This window comes from Chironomus tepperi, unplaced genomic scaffold, assembly GCF_022539635.2.
Source record: "Chironomus tepperi strain 1889 unplaced genomic scaffold, CSIRO-AGI_Ctep_v1 contig_257, whole genome shotgun sequence".
In the NCBI taxonomy this organism is placed as follows: Eukaryota; Metazoa; Arthropoda; class Insecta; order Diptera; family Chironomidae; genus Chironomus; species Chironomus tepperi.
In genome coordinates, this window is record NW_027226379.1 from 1159260 (window position 1) to 1181608 (window position 22349).

A 22349-nucleotide genomic window follows, 5' to 3' on the forward strand; every position below is an offset into this window, starting at 1 on the left:
TTACAATTGCTGAAAATTTTTATTACAAAAATTTTGTTTTTTAATTGTGTGTAAGAGATAGATTTCCTCGATGTATGTGCATATAAATATTTTGAGAAGGCAAAAGAAAATGTTATTTTAGCTAAAGGCGAGGATACATGTACGATCTCGAGTATCTAGAAAATTTTCACATATTTTAGCTTATAAAATATGCCAAAGCAGCATAAAAGGGGTTTTTATGTACCACACATTTACAGTCACTCACGAGAAATATCCCTTTTACCTTTTTTTCTGTAAAAAAAATGAATGAAATTCCTTTTGTGTGTTGATCAAAAGTCAGAAAAGTGGAAGCTCAAAAGCATTTTTCAATTGGGTTGTGCTGCATTCATTTATGTTACATATATCTAATTCCATTCGTTCGTTATGTTGATGATTAGAGTGAATTTCAATGCGTGACTGCGCGGTGACTCTAATCGTCAGTTTAAGAATAAAAATTCAGATTTTCGAATTTTTTAAAATTGCAAATTTAGACAACATAATGAGCAACAGTTACTAAATTTGACGACATAATGAGCAACAGTTGCTGAGTTAGACCACATAATGAGCAACAGTTGCTGAGTTAGACCACATAATGAGCAAAAGTTGCTGAATTAGACAACATAGTGAGCAACAGTTGCAGACTTAGATAACATAATGAGCAACAGTTGTTGAATTAAACAACATAATGAGTAACAGTTGCTGAATTAGACAGCATAATGAACAACAGTTGATGAATTAGACAACAAAAAGAGCAACAGTTGCTGAATTAGACCAAATAATGAGCAACAGTTGCTGAATGAGACAAAATAATGAGCAACAGTTGCAAAATTGGACAACAAAATGTGCAAATGTTGCTCAATCTCACTCAATAATGAGCAACAGTTACACAACACTACAAATACAGTAAGCAATTATTGCTCAGTTTACCAAATCTTCCCATAACCTCAATTCACACCTTTAAAAACCAACAGAAAATGAATATTTATAGCTCACCTATCTCTCATCTCTCATCCAATTGTTAAAGCAGCTTTTTTATATGTTTTCGCCACCAGAAATAAAACTTTTCTGTCTCTTTTGCTTGCATTTTAGAATAACTGTACACATATCAGCGAAACAAGAAGTAGAACCAAGTGGAAAATCGCATCGCATTTGCTGAGAATGCTCAAAAGTGTCGTTTTATTTGCTCAGAAATTTATCTACATTTTCACAGTATTTTTTAAGATGAATATGATTTATATTCATTCTGAATTGTATATTTATAAACATATACAGCATGTATGAAATGAACCACCGCATACAACAGTTGTATAGCCAAAAATAAATGTGAAAATGCTTGTGATTTCGCGATAAAGTTTTGACTGTAAAATTATGACTTATTTTTATGGAGGGTAATTTTTTTTGCATGCTAGATGTGGAAGAAGTTGCAAATTTTTTAGTCCAATTCTCTCAAAATTTAGTTGCTAAAATCAAGAAATTAACCTTAAAATATGCTCAAATCACATAAAAACATAAAGAATAAGTCACAAACAGAAGACACGACGCGAAAATTATTTTGAGGATTATATCCCCTATAATATCATTACCTCCGCAAACCTGACTACGAAAAGAACAAGATGAAAATGCTGCTACATCTATGCAGATTGCTAATAGCATTAATGTGAAGAAGAAAAAAAATTCTGCAACTGTATATTTAACATAAATTCATAATAAATCATGAGAAGAAAGATTTATTTGAGCAGTTTTGAAATTTTGAGGACAACGAGGAGAAAAAAGAAGGATGTGGAAAATATTAGATATTGTACAATTTTGATACTGTTGATGGAAGGTGAGGAACGAGTTGGTAGACGACAAAAATGGATTTTTTTTGCTTTCTTTTTAAGAAATTAGAATTTGAATTTTTGAAAACCGTTAAGTTTTGAATTTTTTGATGTTGCTCGCTATGTTGTCTAATTCCGTAGCTGTTGCTCGTTGTGTTGTCTATATTTAGCAATTTTTGCCCAATATTTTGTCTAATTCAGAAACTGTTGCTCATTATGTTGTCTAATTCAGCAACTGTTGCTCATTATGTTGTCTAATTCAGCAACTGTTGCTCATTATGTTGTCTAATTCAGCAACTGTTGCTCATTATGTTGTCTAATTCAGCAACTGTTGCTCATTATGTTGTCTAATTTAGCAGCTGTTGCTCATTATGTTGTCTAATTCAGCAACTGTTGCTCATTATGTTGTCTAATTCAGCAACTGTTGCTCATTATGTTGTCTAATTCAGCAACTGTTGCTCATCATGTTGTCTAATTCAGCAACTGTTGCAGCAATTGTTGCTCTAAAATTTACAAAATTGAACAACTTTTCCTAATTTTACGATAAATTTCTAATTCATTCACCTTATTTCAACCATTTTATCCCAAAAGTAAATTCAAATTTCCATTGGAGCCAACAAAAAATCAGCCCAAACAACAATCTCATCCAGCATTATTTGGACGAGCCTCAATGGGAATTTTTCATCATCAATTAATTTTTGTTTCCTAAACTTTTTCCTTTCTCCATTTAGATGATTGCTTTTTTCACAGCACTGAGATATTTATTATTCATTTGTGGTCACTTTTCATATCCGCGTAAACATTTGTGCTATTTTATTACTTATTTTTTTATTTTCGGGGAAAAAATATGGATTGCAACATTTTGCTTTTAATTAATTTAATTGTTTTATGAACGAGTTTAGTGGAGCCAACAGGAATTTTGTTTTTGGTGACTGACTGGATTTTTTTGGAATTGTTTTTTGATGCTTAAATGGCTGTTTTGCTGTTTTTTTTAACTTCACACAGTTTTATGGTCCAAGGCTGGTCGTACAGATCAACTGTGATCCATGGTCTCGCTCAGATGTCGCCTAAAGCTGGTTCTATCGCCGGCTTCCAATTCCACTGCCAGTTCCATACAATCAACAAACTAGGCCATTATCCACCTCAGTATCTCAATTACACCTCCCTACCTCAAAATCCTCATATCCATAAATTTTCCATAACAATTATTTTTTAATTTCTTCCAGCATCTTGATCCACAAAAATAAAAATTGAACAGACGCTCGCCTCCCAAGAAATTTTTTATCATCAATTTTACTTTTTAAGGATATTCGCGCATGCAATCATTCTCATGCAATAAATAATAAATAGTAATAAAATTAAAATATTTCACGAATATTTAATTTTATTGCCCATATTTGCTGAATGAGAATTTTTCGATGGCTTTAGCGATGAATTTAATAATTTAATGACATTTTTATACAAATTAATGGCACATCTATCTCATTCTATTTGCTATAATACACAGCATCAGTAGCAGCAGTGGCTGTAAGAAGTGTGAACCCCTCATGGAATAGGCAAAGTCTGCTTTTTTTTTCTTGCCTTCTTAGTTCTCAGATCCATTACGATGAATGAATGAGTGTGTTTAAGGAACTTATAATGAAAAATATGATGATTATTTAAAAATTAAATTGCTTGTTTTCGTTGAGGGCAATAAAACATGAACATGAAGGAATTGTACTTAAAGGAAGTGATATCAATCATTATTGAAGAGGCATTATTGGAGGGAAAAAAAAGTCATTTTTATTTGCTATCTCTCCATTATATGCATAAAAAAGCAATAGAAGCAGTGGCGCAGTGGTAAGAGTGTCGGTCAACCGATCCTAACGACCCGGGTTCGATCTCGGGGAAAGTCAAGCTCGATTCGACGCTCTTTTTCGCTGTTTCTAGTCACATCAACTCGGTTTGTGTATTTGCCACTCACAAATTTTGGCTAAATATATTTTATTGGAATATCCTAAGACAGTGATGGATAACCTTTTTGTGCCACGGTGAACCTTGATGGTAAGCTTTGACCGAAACCACACATTTCATAAGTTTCATGGCATTTCCAAACAATTTTTGGGGCACACGAGTGTGCCGTGGCTCATATGTTGCCTGCCACTGGATTAGAATGTCAGCCAACCGATCCTAATGACCTGGATTCGATTCCTGGGAAAGTATAGTTTTATTCAGGAGCTTTTTCGCTGTTCTAGTCACACCAACTCAGTTTGTGTATTCGTGACACGCGTTAAGACATAACATTCATAGTCATTTGAGTATATGTCAAGCATTAAATAGAGAAACGATTTAGAAACCCGGATATGCACCTTATTGATACAAAGGAGTTTGAAATTTGCATTTTTTGTGGACTGCAAAAGATCAAGAGGACAACCAAAAATGTCCTGGATTGGTTGTGTTGATAAGAACGTTAGAGTTTCTCAATATTCCAAATTGGCAGAAGTTATCGAAAGATAGAGCTGTCTACAGACGTTCTTTAAATGCATCAATGGGCTCGCGTGCGCCCCAGCCAAATAAGTAATAGTAAAGGGAGTTTGAATCCTACTTAAGTCTTACAATGAGGCTCTTTATTGAGATTTTGGATAAAATATGGGCAAATCCTTAATAAATATAGATATTTAAGAATTTATAGATGCTCTGTATACTTCCATTAAGCTCCAATTTCCATCTCTAAATCCATAAAATTTGATTCAATTTTCCAAAAATCCATCTAAAAACATCTCATTTATTCATTCATTTAAAAGAATCTCCATTGAACACCAACAAATAAACATTAAGCATAAAAGTCAAATGAAGTCAAGCATAACGTGCATAAAAAATTGTAACATCTCAATTCATTTCTTCAATATTAAATGTTATTTATTTTTTTTTTTCTTCGGTTATTTTAAGGACATGACATGAAATTCACCCTCGATACACAACAACAACAAATAATGTATTCATTTTCTATTCGACCCTTATAAATAGCATTGCTGCTTTAAAGATCCTCTCCCATCAGTCTGTGTCTCACCTTCCACCCACGAAAAAGAAAAAAAAATAACAAAAAAATTAATTTTTTTCCTTGTGATTAATTTTTATGAACGAAAAGGAAAAAAATTAAGGAATGAAAATGAAGTGGAAGATGCTGTATGGATGTAGGCGATCGAATAAAGATGTGATGGAAAAGTGTATAAAATTAACGGCATTTTCCTACTTATGAGGGGTGAATACGTCTCTCGTGGGGGTCTCCTTAATATAAAAAATTGAGGATTTAAAATCAATTTTTATCACTTTTTTTTCTGTGCTCATCCTTGTCTGCTCTTAACGTCTCAATGCTCATCGAGTGGAAATTTTTTTTCTCTTTCCTCTTGTCGACGGACATTGAATGATGCTATGAAATGGAATATAATGTAATTAATAATTTAACGAAGTATGAAACGAATATTCAAGAGATTTTTTTTTTTGCTTTGCTTTTTTTGGATCAGAGTTTTGAGGAAATGTAAAGTTTTTTAATGCACTTTTGATGAAGTCTGATGAAATTTGAGTCAGATATGTTGAAAAAATCAGTATTTTTAGTCAGAATAAGGAACGAATTTGTTCGAATTAGAAATGAATTTGTACAAACGAGGTAACAGAGCCAGTAACAGAGTCAAATGGAAAGCATTTTGCAATTTAAGTTTTACATAGGAGCATGGTTAAGAAAGGAACAAATGCTGCTTATATACAGTTAAATTTAAATCAAGGTTTAGCCAACAATGATAGAGTTAGCATGCTTTTCTATAAATATCTTTAAGAGTGAACGTGGCATGATAGTGCAGTTCTATCAATGGTAAATCTTTGGAACTGCAAAAATGAGGAGTATACAAAAGATGGTATGATTTATTTATTGCATTTTCTCACATACATAGTCTAATTGCTACAGATAGCTCAGTGGCAGGAAAATGTTACCCGAAATCATAGGATGAAGGTTCGAGTCTCACTCAAAATTCATTACTTTATCTGTTAGATCAGACACGAGCTACTTTAACTGTGCTATACGATGGATTAACATGACGCCAAAATCTACAGATGTATCGTAATAAGCGTAGTGATGAACTAAATGTGCGCTACAGTGGGCCAAACTTAATGATTTGAACATCAACCATGTACCTGGAAAAGTTATTATGTTAGACTATTGTAGTAAATAAAGAAAGTATACTTTAGAATTTAGATCAAATCAAATATAAAATCAGAAGAATCATCAGTTGTTGATATAAAATAATGCGCTTATAACTTCACAATCCATTCCACAAACTTTACTATCCACTCAACAACAAAAATTGCCAATTTCTTGAATATGAATGATAATGCTTCAAAGGTACTCAATGAAACATCATAATCCACCTCAACAGACATTCTCGTCCGGATCTTACATCTGTGGATAATCAACAAAAACAGCACCAGAAGTAAGGAAAGAAAAAAAAATTCAAATGGTAATCAAATAAAAATTGAACTTTCCATGTAATTATCTTTTATAGAGTCAGTCGCTCTCCTCATTTCCTTTTTAGCGCATTTTTGAAATTTTTTTCAAAAAGGTAGCTTAATAAGACACTTTGTCTGTTCGTTCGGCTGGAACGCGAGATCTCGAAAACTAGACATCGTAGAGAGCTCTGGTTTGTTTTAATAGCTTCATTCTATCAAGTTATTGGGTTATCGGTCATTTAGAAGTTTCAAATCTACACATAAATACTATAATTAACAGTTTTTCATTTTCATATACAACAACAACAAAAACAACAACACGTTTTTTCATTGTTTTGCAGTGTTTTTCAATGTTTGTCGATGTTTTTACAGTGTTTACTGAAAAATGTTTGAATTTTGAAATGTTTGAATGAGGTTTGAATTATGAAAATCCGTTAAATGATGAACTTCTTAAATTTGTGGAAGTTTTATACGGATCTTGTTTTTAAGATCTGGAAGTGACCTGGATCTTACTGGATCTTAGTTTTTAGGTCTGGAAGTGACCTGGATCTTACTGGATCTTGGTTTTTAGATCTGGAAGTGACTTATTAATCAATTACTGATCGCTGGGACAAAAATGCGCTGAAGTCACTCGATAAGAACGAGTACTTTTGTAATTTTTTTTCGGATTTTGCTTTCATTTCTCCTGTATAGAAATGGATTCGTTAGAGAAGAAGGAAATATCTTTACATTCGTTATAGTCTATTTATCTCAAATTGATATTTTTTAGCTCTTGTACATAATTATGTTTTCTCACCCTCAACATCCAGCACAGCCAAAAATAAAGAAAAAACTTTCCGTCTTGCTTGCTATAAAAAATTAAAAATTGATTAGAGAAGTGTAAATTAAAAAATAAATGTGATTCCATTATTTTTTATATCGTCAGTTTTGTTGTTCCTTCTTTTTTTTGTTGTTGTAGCTCGTTTCGCCTTGTTAATTTGATTGTTTTGCTCATTTTCTTGGACTTCTTGGTGCTCATTTATTTATCCTTGTTTTAAATAAGCCATGCCCTTTTTCGGATCATCATTAATAAGAAGAATAAAGGAAAGGAGAGAAAAAAATGCGATTTTTTTGGCTCATTTGGTTCCTTGAAAAAAAAGAAAGAGGAAATTAGAAATTTTGTGATGTTCTGTTGGAAGTAACTGCAAATTAAGGCAAAGGGTGAGGATGAAATTAATAGCTGATAATTGTTACTGTTTATTTTATTTAAATGATCTGCAAATTAGAGTGAAGTACTGTTTGATACCTTCAGTATGGTCTAAAATGAGGTAAAAAACGTTATTTTTAGAATATTTTTGAATTTTCGAACAAAATTCCCGCGTTTTTACCACGTGCTTTTGGTTTGCCACTTCAAGTTTTAAAATGCAGATTTTAGACTAAAAAAGCATGCAAACTTCTACTTTAAAGCTTGAATTGATAGAAAAAAGTGGCAAGAACTAGTAAATCTAACTGAAAACTGTAATTTGGAAGTTTAAAGTCAAAAATTTCACATAAAATCATTGTTTGCTTGTCAATTTAAATGCAATTTTTGATCAAGAAGTAACTTAAGGCATGGAAACGATTGAAATTGAGTAATTCTGTTCAAAATATGATGTTTCAGGTCCATAGCTTTAGTAAGAATTGAAAAATTGAACTTTAACAGCATTTTTGGTTCTTTTAATCTATAAAAGTGTTGAATGAATGGATGCTCAATAAGAATAGCGCTCATTCAAATTCTATAGCTTAACATTTGCAATATTGAGTCACTCCAACTCTTCCATTGATTCTAAATTCTCCTTTTACTCCAAAAACTTATCAAACCTATAAAAGCAAGACAAAACAACAAAGATTGTGCATTAACTTCCTTTTATCCTCGACTCTTATATCATTTTATATCTCACAACAACAAAAAAAGTTCTTTTTCCACTAAAATTGCATCCATTTAGGCACAACTATAACCATCTTTTTATCCCTTCTGTTCGAGACGAAATTTATAAACTTAATCTCTAAATGTTGTGTCAAGTGCGACAAAGAGTGTGGAAATTACTATATGTGTTGTTTACGAAATATAATAAAGAAGGCAGGAGGATTGTCGTTGGCACTATGGAGAAAAGTTAAAATAGGATGAGGATGAAAAGGAAAAAAGAAGTTATTTAGGCAATTTTCAAGACAGCAAGACATATACATAACAAAAGGATGAAAACAGCACTGCCAAATTACACTGCGGATATTGAAAAAGGAAAAATAGGAAAATTGGTTTGTTGTTAAAAAGGGCATTGTTGTTTGGTCTGGGGGTGGATGCTTTGAAGTTGGTAGGTATCGATACATTTGGATACTTCTGGATATTCGCTTGAATTTGCTCTCAATTATCTTGAATTTGCTCTCAATTTTCTTGAATTTGCTCTCAATTATCTTGAATTTGCTCTCAATTCTCTTGGATTTGCTCTCAATTCTCCTGAATTTGGCCACAATTCTCTTGAATTTGCTGCCAATTCTCTTAAATTTGCTCTCAATTCTCTTGAATTTGCTTTCAATTCTTTTGAATTTGCTCTCAATTCTCTTGAGTTTGCTCTCAATTCTCTTGAATTTGCTCTCAATTCTCTTGAATTTGCTTTTAATTCTCTTGAATTTGCTCTAAATTCTCTTGAATTTGCTCTCAATTCTCTTGGATTTGCTCTCAATTCTCTTGGATTTGCTCTCAATTCTCTTGGATTTGCTCTCAATTCTCTTAAATTTGCTCTCAATTCTCTTGAATTTGCTTTCAATTCTTTTGAATTTGCTCTCAATTCTCTTGAGTTTGCTCTCAATTCTCTTGAATTTGCTCTCAATTCTCTTGAATTTGCTTTTAATTCTCTTGAATTTGCTCTAAATTCTCTTGAATTTGCTCTCAATTCTCTTGGATTTGCTCTCAATTCTCTTGGATTTGCTCTCAATTCTCTTGGATTTGCTCTCAATTCTCTTGGATTTGCTCTCAATTCTCTTGAGTTTGCTCTCAATTCTCTTGAATTTGCTCTCAATTCTCTTGAATTTGCTTTTAATTCTCTTGAATTTGCTCTCAATTCTCTTGAATTTGCTCTCATTTCACTTGAATTTTCTCTCAATTCTCTTGGATTTGCTCTCAATTCTCTTGAATTTGCTCTCAACTCTCTTGAATTTGTTCCCAACCCTCTTAAATTCTCTTTAAATTCCCTTCAATTTGCTCAATATCCATAATACTCAAAAGTAGCCATCTCCAGCATCTTTGGTTGTCTCTTGCCTCAATTTCAGACTCTCCATACGAAGTCATAAGTATACGAATGTTTGAAAGTATTGTCTCTGTATATGCAATAAATATATTTTATACTCTTTCTAGTGAAAATAATGTGTTCCATCGTAATTGTCGTTTTCTTATGAAAGAAAGTACATTTTGTAGTTAGACTATAGTCATTCGATTTCTTCCATTTTCTACTGTAAGACAACAATATAAAAATAAAGTTTTCTAATATTTATAGTCCTGCATGAGTGTGTTTGGGCATGTGTGAAATAATATTTAAGAATTATTTACTTTTTTTTTGACTCTTTTAATGTTTTTATTTATTTATTTTACTTATTAAACTATAATTTATTGAGTCATTTAGTTTAACATTAATAATTTGTCATTCTTGCTTCATATTTCTTCTCTCCTCGTCTCTCCTCGTCTCTGCTCGTCTCTCCTCGTCTCTGCTCGACTCTCCTCGTCTCTCCTCGACTCTCCTCGTCTCTCCTCGTCTCTGCTCGACTCTCCTCGTCTCTCCTCGACTCTCCTCGTCTCTCTTCGTCTCTCCTCGTCTCTCCTCGCCTCTGCTCGACTCTCCTCGTCTCTCTTCGTCTCTCCTCGACTCTCCTCGTCTCTCTTCGTCTCTCCTCGCCTCTCCTCGTCTCTCCTCGTCTCTCCTCGTCTCTCCTCGTCTCTCCTCGTCTCTCCTCGTCTCTCCTCGACTCTCTTCGTCTCTCCTCGTCTTTCCTCGTCTCTCCTCGTCTCTGCTCGACTCTCCTCGTCTCTCCTCGACTCTCCTCGTCTCTCCTCGTCTCTGCTCGACTCTCCTCGTCTCTCCTCGACTCTCCTCGTCTCTCTTCGTCTCTCCTCATCTCTCCACGCCTCTGCTCGACTCTCCTCGTCTCTCTTCGTCTCTCCTCGACTCTCCTCGTCTCTCTTCGTCTCTCCTCGCCTCTCCTCGTCTCTCCTCGACTCTCTTCGTCTCTCCTCGTCTCTCCTCGTCTCTCCTCGTCTCTGCTCGACTCTCTTCGTCTCTCCTCGTCTTTCCTCGTCTCTCCTCGTCTCTCCTCGTCTCTGCTCGACTCTCCTCGTCTCTCCTCGTCTCTGCTCGACTCTCCTCGTCTCTCCTCGTCTTTCCTCGTCTCTCCTCGTCTCTCCTCGACTCTCCTCGTCTCTCCTCGACTCTCTTCGTCTCTCCTCGTCTTTCCTCGTCTCTCCTCGTCTCTCCTCGTCTCTGCTCGACTCTCCTCGTCTCTCCTCGTCTCTGCTCGACTCTCCTCGTCTCTCCTCGACTCTCCTCGTCTCTCTTCGTCTCTCCTCGTCTCTCCTCGCCTCTGCTCGACTCTCCTCGTCTCTCTTCGTCTCTCCTCGACTCTCCTCGTCTCTCTTCGTCTCTCCTCGCCTCTCCTCGTCTTTCTTCGTCTCTTCTCGTCTCTCTTCGTCTCTCCTCGTCTCTCTTCGTCTCTCCTCGTCTCTCTTCGTCTCTCCTCGTCTTTCCTCGTCTCTCCTCGTCTCTCCTCGACTCACCTCGTCTCTCCTCGCCTCACCTCGTCTTTCTTCGTCTCTCTTCGTCTCTCTTCGTCTCTCTTCGTGTCTCTTCGTCTCTCCTCGTCTCTCTTCGTCTCTCCTCGCCTCACCTCGTCTTTCTTCGTCTCTTCTCGTCTCTCTTCGTCTCTTCTCGTCTCTCCTCGTCTTCCTTCGTCCCTCCTCGTCTCTAAAAAAGCCAGAAATATTAAAAAAAATGATTGAATTCTTCTCAAAAACCTTTGTCATTTCAAGACTCTCCTGTCATGAAGTTGCCCTATCCCTGTTAAGCTCCTGACCCCCTCTCCCCACCACCATATCAATCTCCATTATTGCTTTCAGGTAACTTTTTTTTCCTCCAATTCCTTTAAGTACTTTTAATGTGGTTTTTACATATTATTTGTATCCCATTCCTTCTGTTTCTGTTCAAATGACTGTTGTGGTATCGCAAAAAAAAAACCTTAAAGCTGCTGTTACTTCTGTTGTGTATTGCTAGAATCATTAAATTGCCATTTCGATTTTTGCCACAAATGGAGAAATAATAATTGTTTTGCTCTCTATCTTTTCCCTTTTTCTCATACTTAAAACTAAATACGATAGAACAGCATCTGGAAAGAGGATTGAAGAGGCACAAACAGCACTGAAAAAACAATGGCATTTTTGCCTCATTCCGAGAAATTTTCTGCCTCAAATGGACCATATTTTCACAAACATTGAAATAAGATGATAAAAAAAAACGTAGAAATTTTTAATGCCTTTTTTAATACTTGTGCATTGCGCGCGTGGAAAAATATGATTTATTGGTATCGCTAACAAATGTTGTTTTTTCCCGCGCGGTACAGTCCTTTTTTCCAATCGCATTATATACATTTTTTTTTCTTTGCTATGAACAAAATATTGTGTACTTTCTATACTTTATCTCTATCGTGGTTTTCGTCTGTATAATGAGAAATTTATTTTTGTGCTTGGTCTTTACACTGTGGGAAACAATTTTTTGATTGGTTCTGCTCTCTCTAAACCTTCTTGAGGACCCCTTGACCATCTTGAAGAGCTTCGCTCGACCATATTGAAGAGCTTCGCTCAACCTTTTTGAAGAACTTCGCTTAATTTTCTCGAAGAGCTTCGCTCGGCCTTCTTGAAGAGCGCTCGACCTTCTTTTAGAGCTTAGCTCGACCTTCTTGAAGAGCTTCAATTGACCTTCTTGATGAGCATCGCTCGACCTTGTTGATGTGCTTCGCTCGACCTTCTTGAAGAGCTTCGCTCGATCTTCTTGAAGAGCTTCGAATGACTTTCTTGAAGCGCTTCGTTTGATTTTCTTGAAGAGCTACGCTCGACCTTCTTTTAGAGCTTAGCTCGACCTTCTTTTAGAGCTTAGCTCGACCTTCTTGAAGAGCTTCAATTGACCTTCTTGATGAGCATCGCTCGACCTTGTTGATGTGCTTCGCTTGACCTTCTTGAAGAGGTTCGCTCGATCTTTTTGAAGAGCTTCGCTCGACCTTCTTGAAGAGCTTCGCTCGACCTACTTGAAGAACTTGGCTCAACCTTCTCGAAGACCTTCGCTCGATCCTCGACCTTCTTGAAAAGCTTCGCTCGACCTACTTGAAGAACTTGGCTCGACCTTCTTGAAAACCTTCGCTCGATTCTATTGAAAAGCTTCGCTCGACCTTCTTGAAGAGCTTCGCTCGACCTACTTGAAGAACTTGGCTCGACCTTCTTGAAGACCTTCGCTCGAACTTCTTGAATACTTTCGCTCGACCTTCTTGAATCGCTTAGCTCGACCTTATTGAGGAGCTTCGCTCGACCTTATTGAAGAGCTTTGTTCTACTTCCTACAAGAGCGCAACTTGACCAAACTTGTATTGCCATTTCTCGAAATATTTCTATGAGTGTAATTTAAATTATTAATCAGACGGATAGAAAATGCAGACTTAATTTATCTTTAATTTATGGAAAAACATTTTTCCATTTCGTTTTCCACTATGAAATAAAATAGAAATATCCCATATTTTCCCTATACATCATAATTCACAATACTTTCCACTCTAATATCCCCAAATTTAAGTGTAAAATAATTTTTATTTTATTCCTCTAACTGTAAGTAATAAGTCATTCCTTTCGATAGTGTCTTAAAAACAAATGCCATAATTTAACGATAAAAGATACACGATGACAGCGAGATTATAATTGCGAGAACAAAAAAAGATGTTTTTGCTATGTTTAGACCAGAAAATTCCGCCTTTCTTCATTCTCAATGCGATTAATGTTTTTTCGAATTAAAGGTATTTATTGAAAAATTCTTGAGGATGGCAATAAATCTTTCGATGGCTTTCGAGATGGGATTTTAGTTGAAGTGGAGAAGTTGAAATTATGGAATTATGAGACGCATTTTTGAATAACAGTTAGAAAGCAAATAAGTTAAAATTAAACACTGTCGAATTTTGAATTTTTGTAAACCGTTAAATTTAAAATTGTTGAAAATCGTTAAATTTTGAAATTTTGAAAACTGATAAATTTTAAATTTTTGAAAACAGTTAAATTTTGAATTTTTAAGCTGCTGAATTTTAATTTTCGAAAACCGTTGAATTTTTCAAAACAGTAAATTTTGAATTTTTGAAAACCGTTAAATTTTGAATTTTTGAAAGTCGTCAAATTTTAAATATTTGAAAATCGTTAAATTTTGAATTTTTATGATGATAAATTTAGAATTTTTAAATACTTTCAAAATTTAAATTTTTGGAAACCGGTAAATTTTGATTTTTTGAGCTGTTCAAATTTGAATATTCAAGAACCGTTAAATTTTGAATGTTCGAAGATCAGAAAATTTAAAATTTTTGAAAATCGTTAAATTTTGAGTTTTTATGATGTTTAATTCTGAATGTTTAAAAACTGAGCTGTTGAATTTTGAATTTTCGAAAACCGTTAAATTTTGAATTTTTAAAAATTTTTGATTTTTGAACAAATTAAGAAGTTAGACCCAAACCATCACCATTAAAATCCCTCATTTATCCAATAAAATTGCTTATTTTTAAATATTTTAAAATAATTTTCATTCTAAACTTGAAAATTTATGGCCTTTCATTGACAGATTTTATGCTTTATATATAATTTTCTAATAGAGTAATGTTCTGTGGATGTATGGCGATAAATAAAAGGAGGCAAAATAATTATGAAATATTAGATATCATTTTTTTTCCAACATTCCCCGTCTCCTATCAAACAATGTTTCTTCTTATTCCATCCACTTTATGCTGTATAATCAATTTAGGATCATTTGCAGTCAATGTTATATTATGCCATAATGATAAAAATGGAATTGAGGGTGGGTTGGAGATGAAATATATTACATTCAGATAAATTTCTCATCGTTGACGATAACATTCCGTGAAAAAAAATATTTTAAGTCATGTCTCGCGACTAAACTGAAATATTAGACGATGCGTAACAAAAAACATCTCAATAATGATAATTGAAAAATACCATTATACAATTTACTTCTTTTTTTTAACGGATGGTCCACAAAGTTCTCATTCCTCTTCTAGGTCGTCGTTTTGATGAGAAATAATTTAGAATCAGGAAGTTGGGTGGGTCATTTTTGAGGAGTTTTGGGATTGAGCGCATTTTGAGGTGTAGGGGCGATCAGGTGTTAAGGGCGATGAGATGACTGAGTGCAAGGCAAGGATCTTCTGCAAAAGTGGCAACCTTAACCGAATACGGCATACGGTGAATGGCTAATAAGTACAGTAAGTACATTAAGTACAGTAAGTACAGTAAGTACAGAAAGTACAGTAAGTACAGTAAGTACAGTAAGTACAGTAAGTACAGTACAGTAAGTACAGTACAGTAAGTACAGTAAGTACAGTAAGTACAGTAAGTACATTAAGTACAGTAAGTACAGTAAGTACAGTAAGTACAGTAAGTACAATAAGTACAGTAAGTACAGTAAGTACAGTAAGTACAGTAAGTACAGTAAGTACAGTAAGTACAGTAAGTACAGTAAGTACAGTAAGTACAGTAAGTACAGTAAGTACAGTAAGTACAGTAAGTGCAGTAAGTACAGTAAGTACAGTAAGTACAGTAAGTACAGTAAGTACAGTAAGTGCAGTAAGTACAGTAAGTACAGTAAGTACAGTAAGTACAGTAAGTACAGTAAGTACAGTAAGTACAGTAAGTACAGTAAGTACAGTAAGTACAGTAAGTACAGTAAGTACAGTAAGTACAGTACGTACAGTAAGTACAGTAAGTACAGTAAGTACAGTAAGTAAATACAGTAAGTACAGTAAGTACAGTAAGTACAGTAAGTACAGTAAGTACAGTAAGTACAGTAAGTACAGTAAGTACAGTAAGTACAGTAAGTACAGTAAGTACAGTAAGTACAGTAAGTACAGTAAGTACAGTACGTACAGTAAGTACAGTAAGTACAGTAAGTACAGTAAGTACAGTAAGTACAGTAAGTACAGTAAGTACAGTAAGTACAGTAAGTACAGTAAGTACAGTAAGTACAGTAAGTACAGTAAGTACAGTAAGTACAGTAAGTACAGTAAGTACAGTAAGTATAGTCAAAGTCAAAAAAGTAAGTACAGTAAGTACAGTAAGTACAGTAAGTACAGTAAGTACAGTAAGTACAGTAAGTACAGTAAGTACAGTAAGTACAGTAAGTACAGTAAGTACAGTAAGTACAGTAAGTACAGTAAGTACAGTAAGTACAGTAAGTACAGTAAGTACAGTAAGTACAGTAAGTACAGTAAGTACAGTAAGTACAGTAAGTACAGTAAGTACAGTAAGTACAGTAAGTACAGTAAGTACAGTAAATACAGTAAGTACAGTAAGTACAGTAAGTACAATAAGTACAGTAAGTACAGTAAGTGCAGTACTGTATATTGGAGTGTCTGACCCTTGGGGTTTGCACAAATTTTCGTTTTTTTCTAAGATGTATGCATATATTAAGCATTTTCCACTGTCATAAATAGGCAAAATTGGATTAATCTAAGAAAAACCACAAATTCTCTAGAATGTAAAGGTTCGAATCCTACGTTTGACGAAAATATGATGTGTGTTAAATCTGACTGCGTATTTATTCCACTTTTTTTACATTTTCACTAAAAATTAAATTTTTTGCCAACTCCTATTAAGTCTAAAGTGCTCGTTTAGTCCAAAACAAGCTCACGTCCACCCCAAAACGATACAAATTTTTCATCGAAACGAGAAAAATCACTTAAAAAAAGAAATAATGACTGACAATATTTTAATGAATTTCTTTTCTTTCTTTTTCTTGGCATTATTCTTCCTTGTCTCATCTTACCTTGCCATTTTTTGCCACATCACACTGCCGAACGTCCTTTATTGAACGATGAAAATGAATGGAATAAAAATTGAGAGAATGGGAAAAATGCAAATTTCATTATCTTAAAAAGGAGATGATGAGGAAGAAGAGAAATAAGTGATATTTTTTTTTCTCAACTAAATTAATGCCACCTCAATTTATAATGCTTTAGTGAATGAGAATAAATAATAAAAATTCATTTTCTTGTGTGTATATATATAGGAAGAAATATTGTAACCAGAACGATCTGAAAAAAAAAATGAGAAAAAATGGAGATATTTAAATGACATGCAATTTTTCTTTCAATTTTATCTTTCACCTCATTTAACTGCCTGAACTCTCCTCGTCACTTCTTTTCAATTTTCATTTTTAGCTCGATTTGTGTGCACTTTCTAATAATTTAAAACTGTCCATGTGCCTTTCTTGGTTTAAAGATCAAAATTCAAAAATAACGGATTTTTAGAATTCAAATTTCAAAAATAACGAACTTTTAGAATTCAAATTTATGAATAACGAATTTTTAGAATTCAAATTCAAAAAATAACAGACTTTTAGAATTCAAATTCAAAAAATAACAGACTTTTAGAATTCAAATTCCAAAATTAACAGACTTTTAGAATTCAAATTCCAAAATTAACAGACTTTTAGAATTCAAAATCATGACTAACGAACATTTGGAATTCAAATTAAAATATAACGGACTTTTATAATTCAAATTTATGAATAACGGACGTTTAGAATTCATATTCATAAATAATTAACTTTTAGAATTCAAATTTATAAATTAACGGACTTTTAGAATTCAAATTCCTGCATAACGAACTTTTATAATTCAAATTTCAAAAATAACGAACTTTTAGAATTCAAACTCAAAAATAACGAATTTTTAGAATTCAAATTCAAAAATAACAGACTTTTAGAATTCAAAATCAAAAATAAAGAACTTTATGAATTCATATTCATGAATAACAAACTTTTAGAATTCAATTTCAAAAATAACGAACTTTTAAAGTTCAAATTCAGAAACTGCGCTCAATCCACCTCCACCCCATGACTTTCAAACTTTCTCCTCTTTTCCGTCTTATTATTCTTCTTCTTCCTCATTTTTCCACGCTCTCGCTCACCATAATAATAATAATAATATGCAGTATCTATTCGAACTCAACTGTCGAGGAGGGGTGAGTGCGAAAGCGGAATAAAAAAAATTGGTAAGTGTGCGGTGAAGCGACCCTTTTAATCAATCAATGCCATTTAATAGAGAAACAAAAGACTGTAAAAATTTATACAGTTACAGTCATTTTTCTCTTTATTCAGTAATTTAGTGCATATCATGACAATTTATTTGTATTTACTTACTTACTTACTTACTCTCTGTTTATGACTTTAAGAAAATTTCATCATTTCTATTGTCTTGAGTAAGTGTGTCATAATTCACACGAATGTATCAAATCATAAAAAGAAGCATCGTCGATGATGATGGTATGAATTTATAGTGCATCAAAATGGATGATTTTATGCTTCCTGAGATGATTTTGATGAGAGACTGTGTCCAGGTTGGCTTAGACGCCGGCAAGCGTTCGTTCTCAATTACTTCCTTGACTAAAGTACTCATGCGTCCATAACCATGCAGAGATAATGTCTATGCTCGGTACTATTGTTTGAGAATTTCTCCGGACTAGCTTATGCATTAATATTTAATCTAGACCAGTGGTGTGCAACCTTTTTTGCGATACAGCTTGGTAGTAAGATTCTACCGAAACCTCACACGACGTACGGATCATGGCATTTCCAAAAATATTTAGAATGACTATTTGGCTAAAATAGTTTGCTGCAGCACATAGGTTGCCCACCAATGATCTAGACTATGATGTCTGGTTCATTTCATCTATATAAGTATTCAAGTGTTAGTTAAGGAGGTGTGAAGAGCAAAAGTGGCTTGATAGCTCACACAGCTTGCTGAGCAAACAGTGATAGTTTGTATTGAATTCGAAATTCCAGGTGGTTCAAATCCCATCACCCTAGATAACGTTCGAAGATTACAGACCAAGTTGAAGAGTTTAGTCCAATAATGTGAAAATTGACCCCTCACTTCTGGATATCCCTTGAAGAGCTATATGTTTTCTGAGTTATCGTGACATTTGTACTTAAATCTGCTAATTCGAGAGAGTAAGTTGTCTGTGACCAAATGGCCCAAATAGCTAAGGAACAGATCTTTAATCTCTTTGTGGGTTCGAATCCCAATCGAGATGTAGTCCATAATTATTACCAAATATTGGTACATTCTCTACTCAAGACTAGGGTTGACCCCATGGAATTTTCATAAAAAATTGGAACAATTTAGGAAAAAATCGGGACTTTTTTAAGGCTTTTTCTGGTCAAAGCAACAAGAAAGAATTGTCCGGACACAACAGTAAAGAAGAAAAGCATAGTAGCGTCCTAGCAAAAATGCAGCAGATGGCCATTCTTCCCAATACCCATCATTCGTCTACCCAGTGCTGTCTCCTTACATCATTCTTCTACCCAGTGTGCACCCCCCTCTCATAAACCCGACTACCTCACGTTCCACAAATAAAAAAAGTTGTTTCCAATTCCTTTCACTCAAAATGTTTATTGGCTCCTCACAGCATATTCACAAAAAAATACATTTTTTTTATATTCCATCCATTCAGAGTAAAAGAAAACTTTTTTTTTTGTTGCTGTTCCTTCTCTTGTGCTTCGACAGTCAAAGCAATAAATCCTGTGAGAGGTCAAACAACAATAAAAATAAGCAAGAGAAACAAAAAAAAAGTATTGTTAAGCTATAGGGTGTGTAGATGTATGTGAAAATGCAGAAAAAAGAGTTATGACTTTGCCTTCCTCCGTCCATTTTCGTCTTCTTGAGTTTCTCACCATCTCTCCGACTTTACTAGACGACAATGCGAATTTTTTGTTACTTTACAAATAAAAATGAAAGAGAGGAGGAAGATGAAGGCAAAGCAAATGGGAAAAAAAAAGTCATAGTCATGTTCCAGAACGATAAAACTGCTATTTATGAATTTATTTTTATTGACCATATTGTTTTTATATTTACGACTTTCTTTTTTTTCTGTGAAAGAATTCAAGCAAGTTAATGCGCTTGGGACAACATAAGAATGAGAAGAGAGATTGGGGGTGAGGTGGGATGATGTGATGATGAATTTGAGGGTGGAGGGGAGATTCTAGGAAGGAGATTTTAGTAAGGAATTGCATTTAACTTTCGGATTAGATTAGCAATTTCATTAAAATTTGAGAAGTTTGTCAATATTCTATTAGGATTCGAACCTTAGATTGTCTCTGCAATTGATAGACGAGTGTCATCTTAAGCTTAAAGCAGAATTGACAGGACTCCAATCATAGTCTCCACACATGACATAGTTGAGGCTCCTTTTTAGACAATTGGAGTCCGGACTCCCAAATTCGATTTGAGAGTAGATTCAAGTCGACTTTGAGCTCTGGTTTACCCTAAGGAAAAATTGGATGGACTATGGGCATTGGGAATCCGGACTCCAAAAGTTCTTCATAGGTATCCCGTATGGCTAGTCTCAGGCAGAAATGATTTCAAATCAAATTCCATTCTAGGATAACATAACCTCAAAGAGCAAATTGAGCGCAATTCAAGTTTGACCTTCCTTTACACTATCATAACCTTAAAAATCTCATCCCATCTCAATACACAAAATCACAGACATCAACATGCAAAATGTGCAACAATAAATTATTCATCAAGGCATACACACAAAAAAGAGTCAGATATGAAAGGTGTTGATTCAAAATTAATTGCAATTTTTCCACTAAATTATCCTTACAATAAACTCAACCATTTTTCCCCGTTTGCCAATGTTCAGCTACCCCACGAGTATAATAAAGTAAACGACACACAAAAACGTATCACTGATATATCTGCATTTGTTATTGAAATTTTCGAGTGGATTTTTTTTTTTCAGTCACTCATCTCGAAAAAATATAATAATAATTCACATCTCCAGCCATAAATGACACTCCGTAGCACATATTGTAATAACTCCCATAAATCAGAAAATTGCAAAATTTTTGAAATATTCTCCACAAATGGTATGTAAGTTAGAGAAGGCATAGGTAGCATGATGTGGTTTTGGTGATGAGTGAAGGAAGTGCAGTTATTTTGAGTGGCTGGTTGATATTCTATTGACAAAATGAATTTTTGAATTCTTGATAATTTAACGGTTTTTTAAAATTCAAATTATTGAAAGCAACTGTTTTTAAATCTAAAAAAAAACCGTTAAAATTTGAAAGACTTTTTTCAACAAGTGCAGTTTTCAAGATCTTAAAAATAATTCTGTCCTTGAATAATTTCAAATTTTAACGGTTTTTTGAAATTGAAAATTATTAAGGGCAACTTGATAATTTCAAATTTCAAAAAACACCGTTAAATTTTCAAATATTAATTTTTTCAATAAATTTCCAATCCAGCCACTCAAAATAACTCCAAACTGTCCAATGATTCGTCAATATCCAGCAACAGAATCAAGCAAGTGCGAATTGCACCAAAGGGCATGTTATTCAATCCATACCATCATATGCATGAGGTGTTTGATCCTTTTTCGTGGTAAATCATCACATTCATCTCATCAATTTACAAACAAAATAAACTAAAATACACGGGAGATTTTAGGGAAAAAAAGGATAGACATGTATAGATAGATAGATAGACATAAGTAATGTAATGAATGAGGAGAAACAGCAGTGGAAAAATTGAAAGGAGATGGATAAAAAAAAATAAATATTCGCATCATGTGTTGCATCCATTTATTCGCTCATATGCAACGTTTAATGTCCTTTTCCTTTCATTTCTTCCTATCTGCTTTTTTTTCTGCGGAATTATTCACATGTCGTGTATTTCGAATGAATGAATATAGCTCAGTCGTATAGATACAGTGAATGAATGGATTTTTGTTCGGATGCTTACAGCATGTGAGCTTTTATGTATTGAATTTATGAAGAATGATGAGTTTTCATCTCGAGACTCTTTTTTTTCTCGTTTCTATTCAATTACAGTTGCATTGGTTGATTCTTATTTTTATGTTTTGAGTTGAGGTTGTTTTGGATGGATGAGAAGTTTGGTTTTGTGGATTTGATGATGATTGAATGATGAAATACATTACACATTTCCTTTTAAACTTTCAATTTGCACATAAGCTCTCAACTAACTCAAGAATAAAGCTCTGAATTAGCCTTAAAAGCTCTTAATTCGCTTCAAAACAGGTCATGAATTTGCTTCAAAAGCTCTCAATTCGCTCTAAAAAGTACCTTAATTTGCCCTAAAAAGCTCTCAATTTGCTCTTTGAAACTTCCAAATTTTGATAATCTTTTAAAGTTTTAGCTAGATTGAAGCCGACTCTTTCAAATTTAGTTTTATACAATTAAGCTCTAATCCAGAGTCAAGCTGATCTGGACTAGATCTGTAAACTTTTCTACACCATGTCCCTTTTGGGCTGCAGTGTTTGAGTGTCAAAGTGGTATCTAGGGTATGTAGTCATATATAGTGGAATCTGCTAGTGAGAGAATAAGGGCTATGTGGCCGAGTGTTTAGACAACAGACCCTCAATTTGTATAAATCTATTGTGTGAGTTCGAATCCACCAGAGATCGATCTCTCAGTCATCGTATGGAATGTTGTCGATATGGCAACGATTCACACAATGCTTCACGACATTACACGATCACTAATAATTTCATGTCTCCAAACCCAATCAAATAAAACCCAACAAAATCTCTAACTGATTTTCCAGATCAATGACATTCTCGCGAGTCATATCCTCCTATTTCATTCTGTGTACTTAGATGGCTTGATATTCCACGTTCATTATACAATAAATTAATTTTCACAATTTCCATTTAATTTGTCCATCCATTCCAAAACTATTTTTATCTCAGTTTATCCAA

At 34.0% G+C, this 22349-nt stretch overlaps 2 protein-coding genes across 2 annotated transcripts; both read right to left on the reverse strand.

Annotated features, from left to right (window-relative positions):
* Positions 1–8740: 8740 nt before the first annotated feature.
* On the reverse strand, positions 8741–9412 carry LOC139091655 (myosin heavy chain, embryonic smooth muscle isoform-like). The gene has a single exon (XM_070641801.1). The coding sequence runs from the start codon at positions 9410–9412 to the stop codon at positions 8741–8743; it is 672 nt and encodes a 223-aa protein (XP_070497902.1).
* Positions 9413–9956: 544 nt separating this feature from the next.
* LOC139091656 (uncharacterized) lies at positions 9957–16397 on the reverse strand. The gene is made up of 4 exons (XM_070641802.1): positions 16390–16397; positions 11115–11281; positions 10461–11059; positions 9957–10319 (listed from the first exon to the last, which is right to left on the reverse strand). The coding sequence occupies exons 1-4, from the start codon at positions 16395–16397 to the stop codon at positions 9957–9959; spliced, it is 1137 nt and encodes a 378-aa protein (XP_070497903.1).
* Between the last annotated feature and the right edge of the window lie 5952 nt (positions 16398–22349).